At 47.7% G+C, this 16216-nt stretch overlaps 1 protein-coding gene across 1 annotated transcript in view; it reads right to left on the bottom strand.

The window, feature by feature from the left end:
- Nucleotides 1–14478, bottom strand: part of Shc3 (SHC adaptor protein 3) — a 144272-nt gene extending 129794 nt beyond the window's left edge. Inside the window, exon 1 of the mRNA XM_051194291.1 lies at nt 13526–14478. Coding sequence (XP_051050248.1) covers nt 13526–14002 — 477 coding nt within the window. The 5' untranslated portion in view covers nt 14003–14478. The remainder of the gene's footprint in view (nt 1–13525) is intronic.
- Nucleotides 14479–16216: the final 1738 nt, after the last annotated feature.

The following is a 16216-nucleotide window of genomic DNA, read 5'->3' as shown; positions in this document are numbered from 1 at the left end:
GGTCATCCAATGAGCCCCAGGGATCCTCCTTTCTCTCTTTCTCCAGTTCTAAGATCACAAGAGCACACTGTCACCACCAGCCTTTTCTGTGAGCACTGGAGATTGAGCTTAGGTCCTTAAGCTTACACAGCAAGCACTTTGCCAACACATCCCTCCCCCTCCCCTTCCCCTCCCCCACCCCCTCCCCCACCCCCCAATCACCTCTCCAAATACCTCTTCTTCCATTCCCACCTTTCCAATCAGTTCTCCATGCACAGGATGGAATCAACTTTTGGTCTCCAGTGGATTTGTGCTACACTTACCAAGGCCCGGGGGAGCTTCAGGCCTGGCTCGGCCCCATCAGCCCCTCCCTCCTCTACATGCTACAGCCATGAGAACATGCTCTGATTCTGTCTCCTTCTCTGCAATGCACACACACTTTCTTCTGCTCTCCTCTCTCCCTCCTCTCCCCCCGCCCATGTACTAGCTTCTATACACACATATCCCATCGCCTTCCAGACTGTTTCTACGTCATCCCTCAGGCGAAGCAATCCTCCTCCTCCTCCTTCTTGAGACAAAGTTTCTCTGTGTAACATCCCTGTCTGTTCTGGAACTCGCTATGTAGAATGGCCTGACCTCAGACTCCCAGAGATCCCCCTGCCTCTACCTCCCGAGTGCTGGGATTAAAGGTGTGCGCCACCACTGCCCGGCAGGGGAACCATCCTTGATCTCAACATCTCTGTGGCCAGTATAGGTCCTCAGCATTTCCTCTCCTCTCCCCATTAGATAAAGAAAGAACAGGAAGCAACTCTAATTCTTCAGCTTATACCCAACTCCTAGCATAGCCTAACCCCTCCCTGGGATGAAAGCTTTTTAAGTATCCACTGAACTGAAAGACTAATTTATACATTGACAAAACAAGGGGAAACCTGCTCAAAAACAACCCAAAAAACAAAATAGAAGAGAAGCCAACTGCTACATATGGATAGGAATAAAAGAACTGGGGGGGGGCGGTGAGGAGCTGGGGAGGTAGATCAGGTAGAACTCTTGCTCTACAAGTCCGGAGACCTGAGTTCAACTCATTAGCACACACACACACACACACACACACACACACACGCACACACGCACGCACACACGCATGCGCACACGCACGTGCACACACACACATGCACACGCGCACACGCACGCACACGCGCACACCCACGCGCACACGCACACGCACACACACACAAAATCAGGTGTGGGTGCCTATGCCTATGACATCAGCACTGAAAAGGGCAGAGAGGAGTGAATCCCAAGAACTCACTGGTCAGTCAGCCTGGCTCAAATGGCAAACTTCCATTCCAGTCCAGTGAGAGAGCCTGTCTCAAGGTGATAAGAGAGCAATAGAGGAAGACATCCGATCCCCTGCTCAGGCCCCCACACTCATATGCTCGGGAGTATGCACACTCACACACTGATACACTGTGATAGCTCATCCTGGTCATCACCTTGACTAGATCTGGACTCACTAAGGGATACGCTGCTGGACACTCTGGTGAGAAATTTTCTTGATCCGGTTATTTGACGTGGGAAGATTCACCCTAAATGTGGGTCACATCCTCTGGTGGCAGCCAGATAGCAAGGTGTAGAAGAAGGAAGCTTTGTTTCTTGTCTACTTGCCACTTCTTCTTCTCTGTTTGTAATCTGTCTTGCCGCCCTCGCCACCGCTGCTGCGTGGATGCTGCCACCTTCCTTCACTGATATCAGAACCCAGCTTCCTCCATCTCCCAGCATGGAATGAAAACCAGCAGCCCTCCAGGAATGTTCCAGGACTTCAGTGATGGATAAAAACTACTAAAGCACCCAGTATCACAGACTGAGCACAGCTACCAGGTTCTCTCCCTGGTGAAAACAGCCATTATTGGATTACTTGGATAATATTGTATAAACTGATCCTTAAACTGTCTTCTCAGTGTATATTTACCTTTACTAATACATGCATGCACCACAAACATACAGCACACAATAAAAGCATTCACAAGCACACACACCCACATATACCCATACACCACACACAATATAAACATACACAAGCACACATGTACATACAGATACACCACATACAACATACCCAACACACATACATACACACACATACAACATACACAACAGACAGTACAAACATGCACGAGCACACACATGCATACATATACATACACAACACACAATATAAGCATACACAAGCACACACTACACCACACACACACACACACACACACACACACACACACACACACATACACAGAAAGGAATGGGAAAGATACAAATAAGGATGGTAGCTTAAAGGAAGAAAAGGCTTAAAGTGGCACTAGAGGAAGGAAGGATGTTTAGGATGGAGAGCTAAAGAGGAAATCAGCACATCTGTATGGTGATATGAAAAGCAAAGGTAATGGATAGTCGACGCCCATCATTTCCCAGTCACTGCAGTTCTTCTCCCTACCATCTGCACCTTGGGGCGAACCTGTCATGTCCGTTTCTTCCCATCTCTCTGTGCAGCTGTTCACCCAACAGGAACAGACATCAACCATGGCAGCTTTGTCCAGAGGGCTGGCTGAGACCTAACTAGCACATCCCTGTCTCCAGACTCCTAACCGGGAGGTGCACAGAGTCAGCAGGAGGCTGACCAGGACAGCAGAGGGTTCTGTGATCTACAAAGGGACATCAGAATTCTCCCAGGTGGTCCAGCTGCACAGAGGGGATTCAAGTCTAGTACTGTAAATCTGACTGTGATGGTTATACTTGTCAGCTTGGTAACATCTGGGATTATCTGCACACATCTGTGAGGGGTCTTCGTATCTGAAGACCATTCTTATCTGGGCCACAGACTATACAAAGACACAGAAGAAGGAAGAGCTTATTCTTTGACTCTCGGCCCTTGCTTTCACTGGCACTAGAGCCTACTTCTTCAGGATTCTGGAGTGTGCTGAAGATAAGCTGAGACATCGAGCCTCATAGACTGAACAACTGATTGATTCTTGAACTTTCCATAAGGAGACAACCATACCATGGTTGGATTAGCCTGTAAGGTACTTTAACAAATCTATAAGTAGGTAGGTAGGTAGGTAGATAGATAGATAGATAGATAGATACGTACACACATGCATACTTACATACATACATAGATAATATATGTGATGGGTAAATGAATAGATAGATGATAGATAATAGATGGATAGATACATGTATAGATAGGTAGTAGATATAGATGGATGATAGGTAGATAGATAATAGTCATTCTATCAGTTCTATTTCTAAAAACCCTGATTACTAATACACTTGTCAAAATTCCATTGCTCAGGAGGTCATAGGTCCTACTACTATTGTTTTGCTAAATGACCATGTTCTCAAACTGCCTTTTAAATATTTATGTTTGTATCCACAAATTAGTGCTGCTCTCAACCTTGGCCATAGAAACTTCTTTTTACACAGGGCACCAGTTGATGCAGAGACTCATAACCAGTTAAAGTTTTGAGAATAAATGACGGTCGAGTCCAAGGCTCCAGGAATGCTACAGCAGACGAGGAGGAACGGTTGTAGAAGCCAGAAGCTGGGAGCAGTGCTGTACCAATCTCCCACTGCCCTTGCTTCAGTAACTAACCTGCGTCCATACGAAAAACAACCTCCTAGGTGGCCACACTTGGAATTCTTTTCTTCTCCCACCTGAGTTAATATGTCACTGTGCAAAAAAGGTTATGCTCATTACAGGAGCTGTGACTTCCGGCGAAAAGAGCCACGGCTCTGTTCTTCAGAGAAAGCTGCCAGCACCTTCTCATACAGAGAAGTCCTTAATCAAAGCAGCCCTTCCACCTCCAAGACCAGCGGGGACCCTAGTCTTAGGAGAGGGTGGAGAGGGCAGAGCATGGGCAGCGACAGTTGGAGATAGGTAGACATCTCATAACCCAGGCCCCTTGCCCTCCTCCGACTACACCCTCTTTCTGCTAGTGCTTTCTACCTATTGTTTAATTTGGTCAGAATCAAATAAAAACACCTATCAAAAACTAAACTTTATTGGATATGCCATGAGAGCATAGTGTGTGTGTGTGTGTGTGTGTGTGTGTGTGTGTGTGTGTGTGTGTAAATGTGCTTGTGTGTTTTGCAAGAGCATAGTGGGGAGGTTTGTGGAGACCAGAGCTCAACCTTGGGTGTCCTTCCTCAGGCACTACCCAGCCTCATTTCTGTGGTTGTTTGTTTTAGACAAGGTCTTTCACTGGCCTGGAAATCGCTTAAAAAGGCTAGACTGCCTGGCCAGCAAGCCTCAGGGATCCATCTATATCTGCCTCCCTGGCACTGGAGATTACAAGCACATGCTTGGCTTTTTTAGTGGGTTCTGGGTCAAACTCAGGTCTTTGTGTTTGCAAGGAGAACACATTACCAACTGAGCCACCTCCAGAGTGCCACCAGAGCAAATCTTAAAATGAAACTTCATCTATAAATTATCATTTTATGAATATTTGAAATTAGAAGGAAAGACCATGGTATTTCCATTTTAGTGACCACACACCTTGGCAGAGAAGCATGCCCCTCTCCTAGGTGCCTGGGGCAACCCTGTTCCTCGAACACATGTGATGGCATGCATCCTGCTTCTTCACTTGCTACCCCTCCTGTGGTGATGGCAGGAGCGACAGGAAGGCTGCTCCAGGTGCCTGTGGTCATCTGAGCCCTGACACATTCAGGAGCCAAGGACCCCGCCTCTGGCCCTGTAAAGACCTCTGAGCACCGGGCTGGAGAGTCAACCTGGTTGGTAAAGTATTGGCCATGCAAGCATGAGGAATGAGGACCTGAGGCCAGTGCCCCAGAATCCACGTCAAAAGTGGGTACAGAAGTTCGTACCTGTAATTCTACCCCTGTGGGGGGTGGAGTCAGGGGGATTTCCTGAAGAATTGGCAAGCTCCAGGTCCATTGAGAAACCCTGCCTCCAAAACTAAAGTGGAGTGCAATTGAGGAAAACACCTGACATTAACTTCTGACCACCATGTATATGTGCAAATGTGTGCACACACACTCTCGAGCATGCATGAGCACACACACACACACACACACACACACACACACACACACACACCTACTCACAGCTCCCCTTGCCGTGTTAGTCAGCTTTCCCTTACTGTGACAAAATACCTAAGAAAATCCACTGAAAAGTCTCAGCGGCTTCCACTCACACTCACTCAGCCCTATGGCTGTGAATCTATGGTGATAAATCACAGTTACTTTGAACTTTAACATATTTTCTTTAATGGGGGGATTTCTAGGTGGGCTGTTGGCTGTAGAAATATTTAATATTTGCAAAGTAAAAGGCAATAGTATTAAAGTTATTTTCAGTAGGTGCCTCTAGACGTGCAGATGGAGTTCCTCAGAATGACGCCAGCAGAGAGTGTGGCTGACATGAGCTCAGGTGAAGGCCAAGTTCCACGGACTTTGAAAATCAATTTCACACCTGGCATGCAGGCTGGGAGGCTGTTCAGATGGTAAAGCACCTGCTCACAAGCACCAAAACCAGAGTTTCTTCCCCAGAGCCCACACACAAAAACCCTGCCATGCAGAGTACACCTGTAGCCTCTGGGGCTAGGAGACAGGCAGGCGGATGGAGGGCTCGCTGGCCAGACAGTGTAGCTGCATCAGGTTCAGTGAGAGACCTATCTCAAAAGATAAAGTGGAGGGCAACTGAAGTTATTTGAACTTTTTTTTTCTCAAAGCACCTGGGCTTCGAGGAGTCTCCAGTGGATTCCCATGGCTACCAGGAAGGAGAAACCCAGAAGCTCTCATGGATACTGCAGGGCCCTTCTCCAGCTACCCCTCCATGTGCCTTTTCTGAAGATTCAGGGTACATGGGCAGCCACACTCCCCTAATGAGTATGAAGACACACTGCAGAAAGTCAGAATTCGGTCCTTCATACACTGCTTGCCATCTAATGAACCAAAGGAGACCCTTTGGACTCTGGCTTGATTAATACTGTTCATAATTATTCCAAAACTCAGGTTGGACATGCAGTCTCTCACGACAAAATGTTAACACAGGTAAATACACCTAACAAGGGTGTTGTTGCTCTGGTGGGCAGAAGGTGATAAGAAATCAAAGTAGGACAAAAGGAATTGTTTTCTGCCACTATTGGAAAGCAGTAATTACAATGTGAAATCAGTAATTACCACAAGCACACTAGAAGTCATTGCAGCAGTTCACACATGTACAAATAGCAACCATCCTAGCATGTAGTTAGTCATATTTCACAGTCAGCATCTGTCCTAGAGTATAGTCACACACACACACACACACACACACACACACACACACTGGACAACATTTGCCAGCTCTGTAGTATTCCTGCGTTCAGGGTCTCCTGCCTGACCAGGATTCTTTATCCAGCACATATCAGAGGCTTTACATGGTAAAATGTTTTCTCCTCCTCTCCAGATAGTGTGCACACCTGGCCATTCCATTATTAATTAAATGATCCCACATTTTCCCTATCCATCTTCATGAGTGGGCTGTCTCCTTCTTTCCCCTCTCATCCCTATCATACTTTCCCATCTAGCTGTCTGCCCTGGCACAGCAATCCAGTCCTCTTCCTCCCAGGCAAGTGCTCTTCTGAAGGCACAGCGCCTGTCATAGGTCCGTATTTCCAGTTAGGCTAGATATCAGAGCCAGAACCCTCCGGATCATGATGCCAACGTTTCTACCAGTCCAGCCTCCTAGCTTTAAAGACCAACAATGCTACAACTTCCACAGCAGGCACGGTGAGGTCCAGAGAGATGAACTACCAGTCAAGCCCACACCAAGCAGCCCTCCCACTCACCAGCCAGCCCCAGGCTCTCATGCACTATAACCCAAGCCAAGGTCACAGTTGAGCATAGCTTGTAAGATGACCCAGCTTCTCTATCACCAGGGCTTTGCTTAAAGGGAGTTTGTCATACATCCTTTCAAAACCAGGCCATCTGGAGAAAGGTAAACCCAGTGCAGAGCACTGTCCTGTGAGGATAAAGTCTTGCTGGTGGCTTATTGTTCAGGGTGACTTTGTTAAGCATGAATAAAATTGAAACATATGAGGTCATTGGGCATTTTTAGAAATGAGATATTTGCTACTTTCCAATGACAATGAAAACAGCCCCAACCCAAAATAGCATTGGTTGTTCGGCCACGGGTTGCAGAGGTGGAAAGGGGCATGCGTGTGAGTATGTAATAAGTGGGGGTGGGGGTATGTATGTATGTGATGTCTGGGAGTGGGTGTATAGGGTGTGTGTCTGAGTACATGATATGTAATGTGTTGCATTGTGTGATCATATTTGTATATGTATGGAGGGTGTGTGTGTGTGTGCTGTAATATAGCATGTGTGTATCTATACAAGATGAAGGTTGTATGTCTGTGATGTGTGCTGTGTGCATCTGTATATGTTTAAGGTGACATTTGTGTATATGCAGTGTGTGAATATGATATGTGCTATGTGTGTGTGCATGCAATGCATAGCATTTATATATCTATGCAATGGGTAGGGCATGTATATGTGATGTGGGATATGAGTCTATATGTAATATATGGCATGCCTGTATATTTATACAGTGTGTGTGTGGTGTGTGAGATAGGTATTTATGTATGTGGTGTATATATGTGTGCCCTACAGTGTGTATGCATGTCTATGCAATGTGTGTATGAAGGTATTATGTAACCCAGTGTGAGTGGTATGTATGTGTGGCATGTGTATAGCTCTGCAGTATATGAGAGAATAGAGAAATGGGGATAGAAAGTGGTAAGTATGTAGCGTGTGGCACTTTTGTATATCTGTGCATTGTGTATATAGGGTGTACAGATGTTATATATATGGTATGTGGTGTGTACATGTGTGTGTAAGTATATGGGGTGTGATTGTACTCTGTATGTGTGATGTGGTGTGTATGTGTGTGGAATGAGCATATATCTAGGCAATTGGGGTGTGTGTGTGTGTGTGTGTGTGTGTGTGTGTGTGTGTGTGTAGGGTGTGAGGTATATGTATGTGATATGTGTGGTGTATGGCATGTGATATAGCTTTGCAGTGTTGTGTAAGATATGGCTATGTGATGGGGTGTATTCATTTAAACATCGACACTTAGGTCACATAAGAGAAGACACGTTTTCCAGATCAAATTAAGAATGTAACTATTACTATCATGAGAATTTCTAAAGCTATTGTTCAAATGTTTTAGGCAGTATTTGCATGCAAGCTATTCATTACAAGGTTACCAAACAACTTTAAAAGAAAACAACTTTTAAAGCTCAACTCAACTAGAACTAAAACAAATTTTAATTAATTCTGCTACCTAAGGCATCATGGATGTACCTAAAAGGACTTATAGTGACTATTTGGTATGAACTTTAGTCACAACTATTAGAAAGGAGTTACAAGGAGATATCTTTATAGATGAGTCAAGTCAAAACTTAAGAATAAATTTCAGGATAAATCTAGTTTATAAAAATCATCCATAAAGATAAATAGAAGATTAATGAATAAAACAGATGACTCACATACCCTAGATGTCACCAGTTTCGTAAACCAGAGAAATAAAATTATTTTAAAAGAGTTTATTAAAAAAAAACAAAAAACCAAAAACTTCATTCCAGAAGAAAACTTGTCCCAACATTCCAGGGAATAGCGCCTCCATTTTAGTTGGTAAAAACCTCCTATAGCACTGGGGATTCACTGGTTGAACTCCAGCTGAGCATTTTGGGGCCCTGGGTTCAATGCCTAATAGTAGGGGGAAGAAATTTCCACAGATAGCTTGTCATTTTTGCTCAAGCTAAAATACAGCTAGGGACTTGTGAACACCCTAACCTGCCAGCTCCCTGGGTAGCAACCACTGTGTCCATAGCTCTGTGCGTAGCCTCCAGCCGTTGCTTCTCAGTTGAATCTTCTTATGTTGGTTATTGGCACTTGGGCCTGCCCTAAATGTGTTCACGTCTCAGCACATCAACCACCCCCCCCCCAGACTTTAAAAGTCTTCATTCTTTTTTTTTTTCTTTTTCTTTCTTTTTTTTTTTTTTACATGTTGATCCCAGTACCATCTCCCTCTCTCCCTCCCTCCCTGCCTTTTACCCTCTCTACCCCCTCACATGCACCCTGGCCACCCTCCCTTCCCATCCCCCACCCCAATTCCACATGTAGGGCAATGCCATCCAGGTGGGGTCATGTAAATCTGTCAAGTCATTTGAAGTAGGGACTAGGACTTCTCTCCTATCTCTAGGTTAAGGGAGTATCCATCCGCAAGGTCCTTTTGTGCATCAGGAATACATCTTTGTTCCACTGTCCGGAGTCCCTTAGACTGCTCAGTCCTTCTAGCTGAGACCCATGTTCAGGGGGTCTGAGTCAGCCCCATGCTGGATTCCCAGCTATCAGTCTGGGGGCCCATTAGCTCCTCCTTGTTCAGGTCAGTTGTCTCTATGTGTTTCTGCAACATGGCCTTGTCCTCTCTCTCTGCATCTGGATTCTAGTTCAACTCAGTGTTTAGTTGTGGGTGTTTGCTTCTGTTTCCAACAGACACTAGATGAGGGCCCCATGATGGTGGATAAGTTAGTTGTTGATCTCACTATCTGGGAAGGGCATTTATGGTAGTCTTTCCACAGTTGCTCAGATTGTTAGTTGGGGTCAGTCTTGTAAGTCTTTAGACCTTTCTTTAGGTTCAGTTTTCTCTTCAAACCAATAATGGCTCCCTCTTTTATGTTCTCTCTCTCTCCTTCTCTCTCTCTCTCTCTCTCTCTCTCTCTCTCTCTCTCTCTCTCTCTCTCTCTCTCCTGTCTTCTATTCCTACCCTGACTCAATCTTCCTAGTCACACGTGCTTTCCTCTCCTCCCCTTCTCTTTCTCCTACTTCTCTCTCCATTCACTGCCCCCCCCCACTTCCCCTGTGCTCTGGAATCTCTTAGAATACACCTTGTATCCTAGTTCCTCTGGTGGTGTGAATTATAGGCTGGTGATCCTTTGCTCTAGAATAAAATACTACTCTGCAGAAAAAAATATTGGAATCTTGAAATTCGCAGGCAAGTGGATGGAACTTGAAGAAACCATCCTGAATGAGGTAACCCAGTCACAAAAAGAGGAACATGTACTCACTCATATATGGATTTTAGACCTAAAAGTCTTCATTCTAAAGAGCCCTTCTTGTGAGGACCAAGTTGGAGGCAAAGTCTGGCCTAGAGCAGACCACAGCGTCACACCTGATAACTGTAGTCTCAGCATCCACCAAACAGTTCTAAACCCGAACCTGAAACCTTGTCGTCAGAGATTCTTTAGGGCCAGGCTCAGACTAGCTTTCCTAGTTCCCTACTGCAACCAGGCGAGAAGGAAGAGCACCCTGAGTGATCCACACAGCAGCCACATCCCACACAGGTGAGCGGCTTCAGAACAGCACTCCTTTATCTCCAGCCATCTCTGGCTGACTGTTACCTCCAAACAGGAAGCAAGCTTTAGAAAGGCACATAGCACACTATTTATGGCTCTTTACTGTCGGGTTTTCCTGTTCTGTCTATCCAGGGCATGGTTTCTTGTTCTTTCTCTTTTGTGTTACCACAATTAAACAAGTGTCTGGAATACTTGGAGGGATAAAATGGTGTTGCCCTTGAGGCCTGGCTCGCAGTAGTCTAAACCTAAGCCCTCCTAGAGAGGAAAAGCCCCTGCCCTTATTTAAGAGCAGGCTGAGGGCTACAGCTTAGTTGACAGAATGCTCGCCTAAGATACTGGAAGCCCCAGGTTTGATCCCCAGCCCCCCCCCCCCGGCATCTCCATGAGTCAGTCAGGTTTGTACACACCTACAATTTCCACATAGAGGTAGAGATAGAAGGATCAGAAGTTCAAGGTCCCCACTGACTATATAGTAAGTTCAAATCTAGGCTGTATCCCAGACCTTAGTATCCTAAGACCCTGTCTGAAGAAAGGAAAATCTTTTAAAGGAAGGAAAGGATAAACTAACAGCAGGCTCAGGATAGCTGAAAAAAACGGGTTAAATGTGCTGTTAGCTTGGAATTACGAACATGTTTTTCAGCTTTCATTTTTCCATCCTTCACTGGAAATGTTAGCAGCTGATGAAGTAATGGTTTGATGTTGTGTAGACAATCAAACCCCATCAGTCTTCAGTGTCTACAGTGCCCCTGCCAAATAGATGAAGTATCTGAGAGTTATCACCCCTGTATACAACATCCCATCACCACCTACCCCTAGGTACTTCTTGTAGAAAACCTGTGACGATGCCGTGTAGGAATGTTCCACAAGACTGGAAAGCACCTGGGGATTTCTTTAACTTAGAAAACAGAACTATATCCAATGGAATTAAAGTGATTTCACAAACTGTAACCCTTGAGACTTTAGAACCGAGCTCCTGCTATAAAATGCAGGCTTTTGAAGCATCAGAAGAATCCTTCATTCATCAGTAACACTAAATTAAGAGATTTTCAGGTTTTCAATAAAACAAGTCATTTTAAAACTCAACATGCCAATGTGGGAACTCTGCTCACATGTGCCAACAGAGGGCCATTTGATTAGCCGAAGGGGACATGTTCACAAGGACTGCAATTGTCCTTTGGTGTCTGGATTTCTTCCTGGGTGATCTCAGGCTTCTCCAGGGATACAGGGACCACCCCTGCACTTATGCTCACAGGACACCACCGTTCACAGCTGCTGACAACCAAAGGGGCAACAGAGGACATTCCAGGTCACTGGTAGCAGGTGCCATGTACCTCCATGTGCCAGTGCCCCTGAGGCACTGCTGTGACATCTCCCTTGAGGACACAAGTAGCTTCAGAGTAGACCCAATCAGCTTTCTGGCCCTTGATGTACTGATGCTGACTCTGACATAACTCAAAACTATCCCCACATAGAAAGTCCAGGCTAAGCCCACTATCTTCCTATTGGACAAGGGCAAAGCCTTAGGCAAAGTGATTTTTCTCCCCAAAATACCATTTCAATTTGTCTCATTGACCGGCTCCTTGGGAAATGGCACATCTGACTTCCAGGGGAATGGTTCTTTTAAAGCATGAGTTTGAGAATTGTCCCTCATTTTGAAAACAACCCTCTGTGTTCTGCCTCGCACACAAAAACAGCTTTTCTCAGTTCTATTTTGCCTACTTTAAAAGCTTCACAAAAAGAATCATAAGATGCAATTATGAGACTAACAGATAATAAACACATTACTGTCATGGCTTAACCTCCAGGTTGTCACGGTTTGGTTTTTGTTTGCTCGCTCGGTTTTACTCCTTGTCCCTTGGACATATGATTTAAATAAAACAATATTCATCCTTTTAAAGATAAACTCAACCAAATGTGTATGTTTTATGCTGATCTGTGTCCCTTTTGCTAAAATACGATGATGACATATGACCTGTGTTCAGTAGCTGAGAGGTCAAATTAAAGGGCAGACGAGTGTGGGAAAGGCTACAGTGGCCACACTCTTTCTATGTGTCTTATACAGTCAAAGACAACATGCATTCCTTTGGGGATTTGGTTCCAAGCTGCCAAGATACTGCATTTCACCTGAAGATGTGCCCTGTGGAATTTGTAAATTGAATCTGCAACTAGTGCTACAGCCTACAGGTTTGTTAATCCTGGTGTCTGGGAGAGCTTCTGTTTTCTGTCAGAAAAGCCATGCCTGAGTGGCAGGACTGAAACAAGCCCCTGAACGCTCCTGGCCCTCACCTGGGAGAAGCTGAGGCTGCTCTAGTTGGTCAGACTGGAGGACATGGGCACCAGGTAGATTAACTGAGCTGGGCTGAGTTCCTTCGACGCCACAGCTTGCTTGTGCACTGCAGGAATTTCACCAATTACATTGTGGTTCTTTAAAAAATTGTCATTCTCTGTGTTGCAAGAAAACCTCCTTTCCAGTCTGTGGGTCCAGGAAACACAACCTTAACCACCCCTCTTAGCCCATTTAAAGGGAAGACTACTATCACCATCACGGGGAGGGGGGTGACTCCCTTCCACTGCTGTAAACCAAAACAATCCAAGGCCAAAGAATATCTTTCCAGGTAAGACACTAGAACCCGTCTCATAGGAAGCAAGGCTGTGGCTACCGTCCAGGAGCTGGGCGTTCTTGCTCAGGAGGGGAATATGGCCCACCCCGCCGCAGGGGGAGGACTCAGAAGTTGTGTGTGTAGGGGAGGTGGTGGCTGCCAGGTCTAACTAGTGTACTTCTGGTAGGCCAGATCATGATCTCAGGATGGACTCCTAGAGAGAGGGGACACTGGCAGGGCTTCTGATGAAGCCAGGTGGCAGAAGTATGCCTCAACAACAGTGTCCTGGGCAAAGCAGGCCCCCTGCGCGGTGACCAGACAGTTCAACCTCTACCCCACCTACATGAGAAAGGCACATTTGTAGTTCACTCCTTGCCCTGTCGAGCAAGAGGATGGCTAAGGAGGGCGCATTTCCTCATATTCAAATGTCGTCTGTGTTCCCCTACCTTGGGGCTTCAGACATTTGTCCCCAGCCGCCCCGAATCCCCCACGCACCCCGGCCCCGAAACCTTCGCCCAGCTGTGTGCTTCGGTTACCCACCTTGACCACATAGGTGACTCCGGGTCCCAGCACCTGGTCGTTGGCGTGAGGCGCGCCCCGCGGGGGCCTGGGCAGCGGCTCATCGCCGGCCCGGCTCTTCCTGGTGGCGCTCATGCTGGTGGCCTGGGCGCGGGACCCGGGGGTCGCGCTGCCACCGTCCGGGGCCGCCAGGCTGGGCGCGCTGCAGCTGCCCGAGAGCCGCGCGCCAGCCCGCTCCCGGGCGGCGGACGACAGGCCGCGCAGGCCGGAGCTGGAGAGTTTCAGGTGGGACACCTTGTGGAGCAGGTGGCCCAGGCTGCCGGGCCCATCGTCCGGCGCCTTGCGCAGCGCCTCGCCCGACACCAGGTAGGGGGTCGCCGCGGGCGCCGCCTCCGAGACCTTGCCGCCGCTGCCGCTCACCGACAGACTGTGGAGAAGGTCATCGACCGATGTCACCGAGTCATTCCTGAAGCGGTTGTACTTGGTGCGTGGAAGCATGCCCCTCCGTTAGCTCGCCGCATCCGCCCGGGCGCTGCTGGTGCCGGCCCCGGCGCGGGCTGCCGCGCATAGCACACTAGCCGCGAGCCCCGGAGCGGGACAAGGAGCTGGGGTCCCAGGACAGCCTTTCCGGAAAGGGACCGCCGAGGCCGAAGACCGAGTCCTCACACCGTTACAAGGCAGCAGAGCAGCAGACGCGCAGCGCGGGCCCGGGAGACCACGGGTTAGGGTGGAACGCTTGCCTTGCAAAAGTCATAGTTGCCGCTGATGGAGCGCCCAGCTGCACGGGGCTGCTCCCAGCAAAAGCGTGACTCACTCTGAGGAGACCCTTCTCAACAAAGGCTCGGTGAGCTCCGCAAACCACTTCCTGTAGCAAAAAGAGAGAGAGAGAAGAAAACGACATCCACCCGCTGACAGCAACTACAGCCAATCAGTTCTCAAATTTCCTTCCTCTACCTTCGCAGATATCTCCTTCAGTCTTTGATTTTTTTCACCTACCCCTTCCCCATCCCACATTTGCACCAAAGGTAAACCCAGCTCCTTCAAATGATCTCTTGAACTTTCCAAAACCCATTATTCCATGGTTTGTTCTTCCCTTGCTCAGCTCATGTGGGTGAGCCCCAGAAGTGTCTGACAGCGATGCGTTAAAATGTGACGAAGGCTTTTTAAGAAGTCTTCAGGCGAACCCTGATGAATCCTGATTTGGAAAGTAGCAAGAATTTTTAAGTAAGAAGAAAAGAGGGAACCCTTCACCCGTCAGGTGAATATAATAAAAGGCATCAGTTTCCCGTGGTTTGATTTTCCTGTTCAGATCCACAGAGCAGCCATGAGTGTCTGCTGGCGGGTGTCTGTGGCGATGCAATTCCTCGGGTAACACCCGAAAAAACCAAATCTGCACATGGACTCCTTCTCAGTACAGCTCAAGGGGCTTCCCTGATCATTCACAGCAGTCAGCAGCCTTTCTCAGTCAGGGTTAAGTTGAAAATCTACTTCCAAAAAGGAGTAGTGCTTCTCTGATGAGCGGCAACAGGCTCCAGAAATCCATGCCAAAAAAGCAAAGGGAGAAAAGAGCTTTATGCCAACTGAATGTGTTTAAGCCCTGGAAGCACGCCTTAGTAACACCATCAATCCATTTCAATGTCCCTTCGGTTGCTGCTTTGCAGCCCTGCAGTCAGGCAGAAAAAAATGCGGCTGCTCTAACTGCCCATCAAATCCACAGCAAGAACGGCCTCATCCTTGGGAGTCAGGCTCAGGCTTGCAGTGACACACACAGGCCTTCTTCCTGGCGTTTAGGAGAACAGGACACCGACAGCCTCCCGGAAGGTCTGTCCAAGATTCTGAGACCCACTGACCCCTTCCTCGGTGGCCTCTGCCAGGTGGCCTCATGCGTTAAGATAGATAACCTGCACCACAGGGAAGTCAGTCAGTCGCTGTCAAAGTTTTCCCGGTAACTTCTGTGCCAGCGAATGTTTTTGCCTTCTAGCACACTGGCAGGTCACCCTGACTCTTCTCATGCCCAGGGCTGATCTCAGGTGGCTGTGAGGTTCCCCGGCTTTCTGGGAGCCCCAGGACCGGAGTTTAGGGAGCGCCACCCATGGCGGCGCGAGTGCGGCGGGCTCCAGAGGACGAAGGAGCGCAGAGCCCTGGCCCGCCCCGGCACAGCAAACGCGTCCCTACCAGCTCTCCAACCGCGCCGCAGCCCTAGCCCAGCAGCCACCCCGCGCTCTCTTTTTTCCCTTCCCCTAGCTTGCATAGCAACAGCAGATGCGCACCCCACGGACGATTTCGATGGTGATTAGAGTCCCCCTCCAATCTGAAGCAAGTCAGCCCCACCATTCCCAAACCGTGGTCTTCATTAGAAGCAGACAAAAAAACGACAGAATGTGAATGAGATGCTGTTTGTGTGAATGAAAGGGCCAGCGAGCAAGCCAGCGTTTCTGTGAATGGAGCGGGGCCTTGCAGCCAGTGCCAGGCAATCCCCTGGGCTCAGGCGGCCTCAGCCAATGAGCGGCTGCGCCGATGACTCATTCAACAAAGGCTCGCTCAATAGTGGAAGATTCCATTTCAATCAAGGGCGGGATCTTTTATCCAACAGCAGTGTGGGAAAAAGAGAGAGAGAGAGAGAAAGAAAAAAATAATAATAACACCACCCAGATGTATTACAAAAATGCTAGGAGGGAGAGACAAGCCTACGCAGAGGGAGGGGGGAAATTA

Source organism: Phodopus roborovskii, unplaced genomic scaffold (assembly GCF_943737965.1).
Source record: "Phodopus roborovskii unplaced genomic scaffold, PHOROB, whole genome shotgun sequence".
Taxonomy (NCBI): Eukaryota; Metazoa; Chordata; class Mammalia; order Rodentia; family Cricetidae; genus Phodopus; species Phodopus roborovskii.
This window is presented reverse-complemented; position numbering and strand designations above follow the sequence as displayed.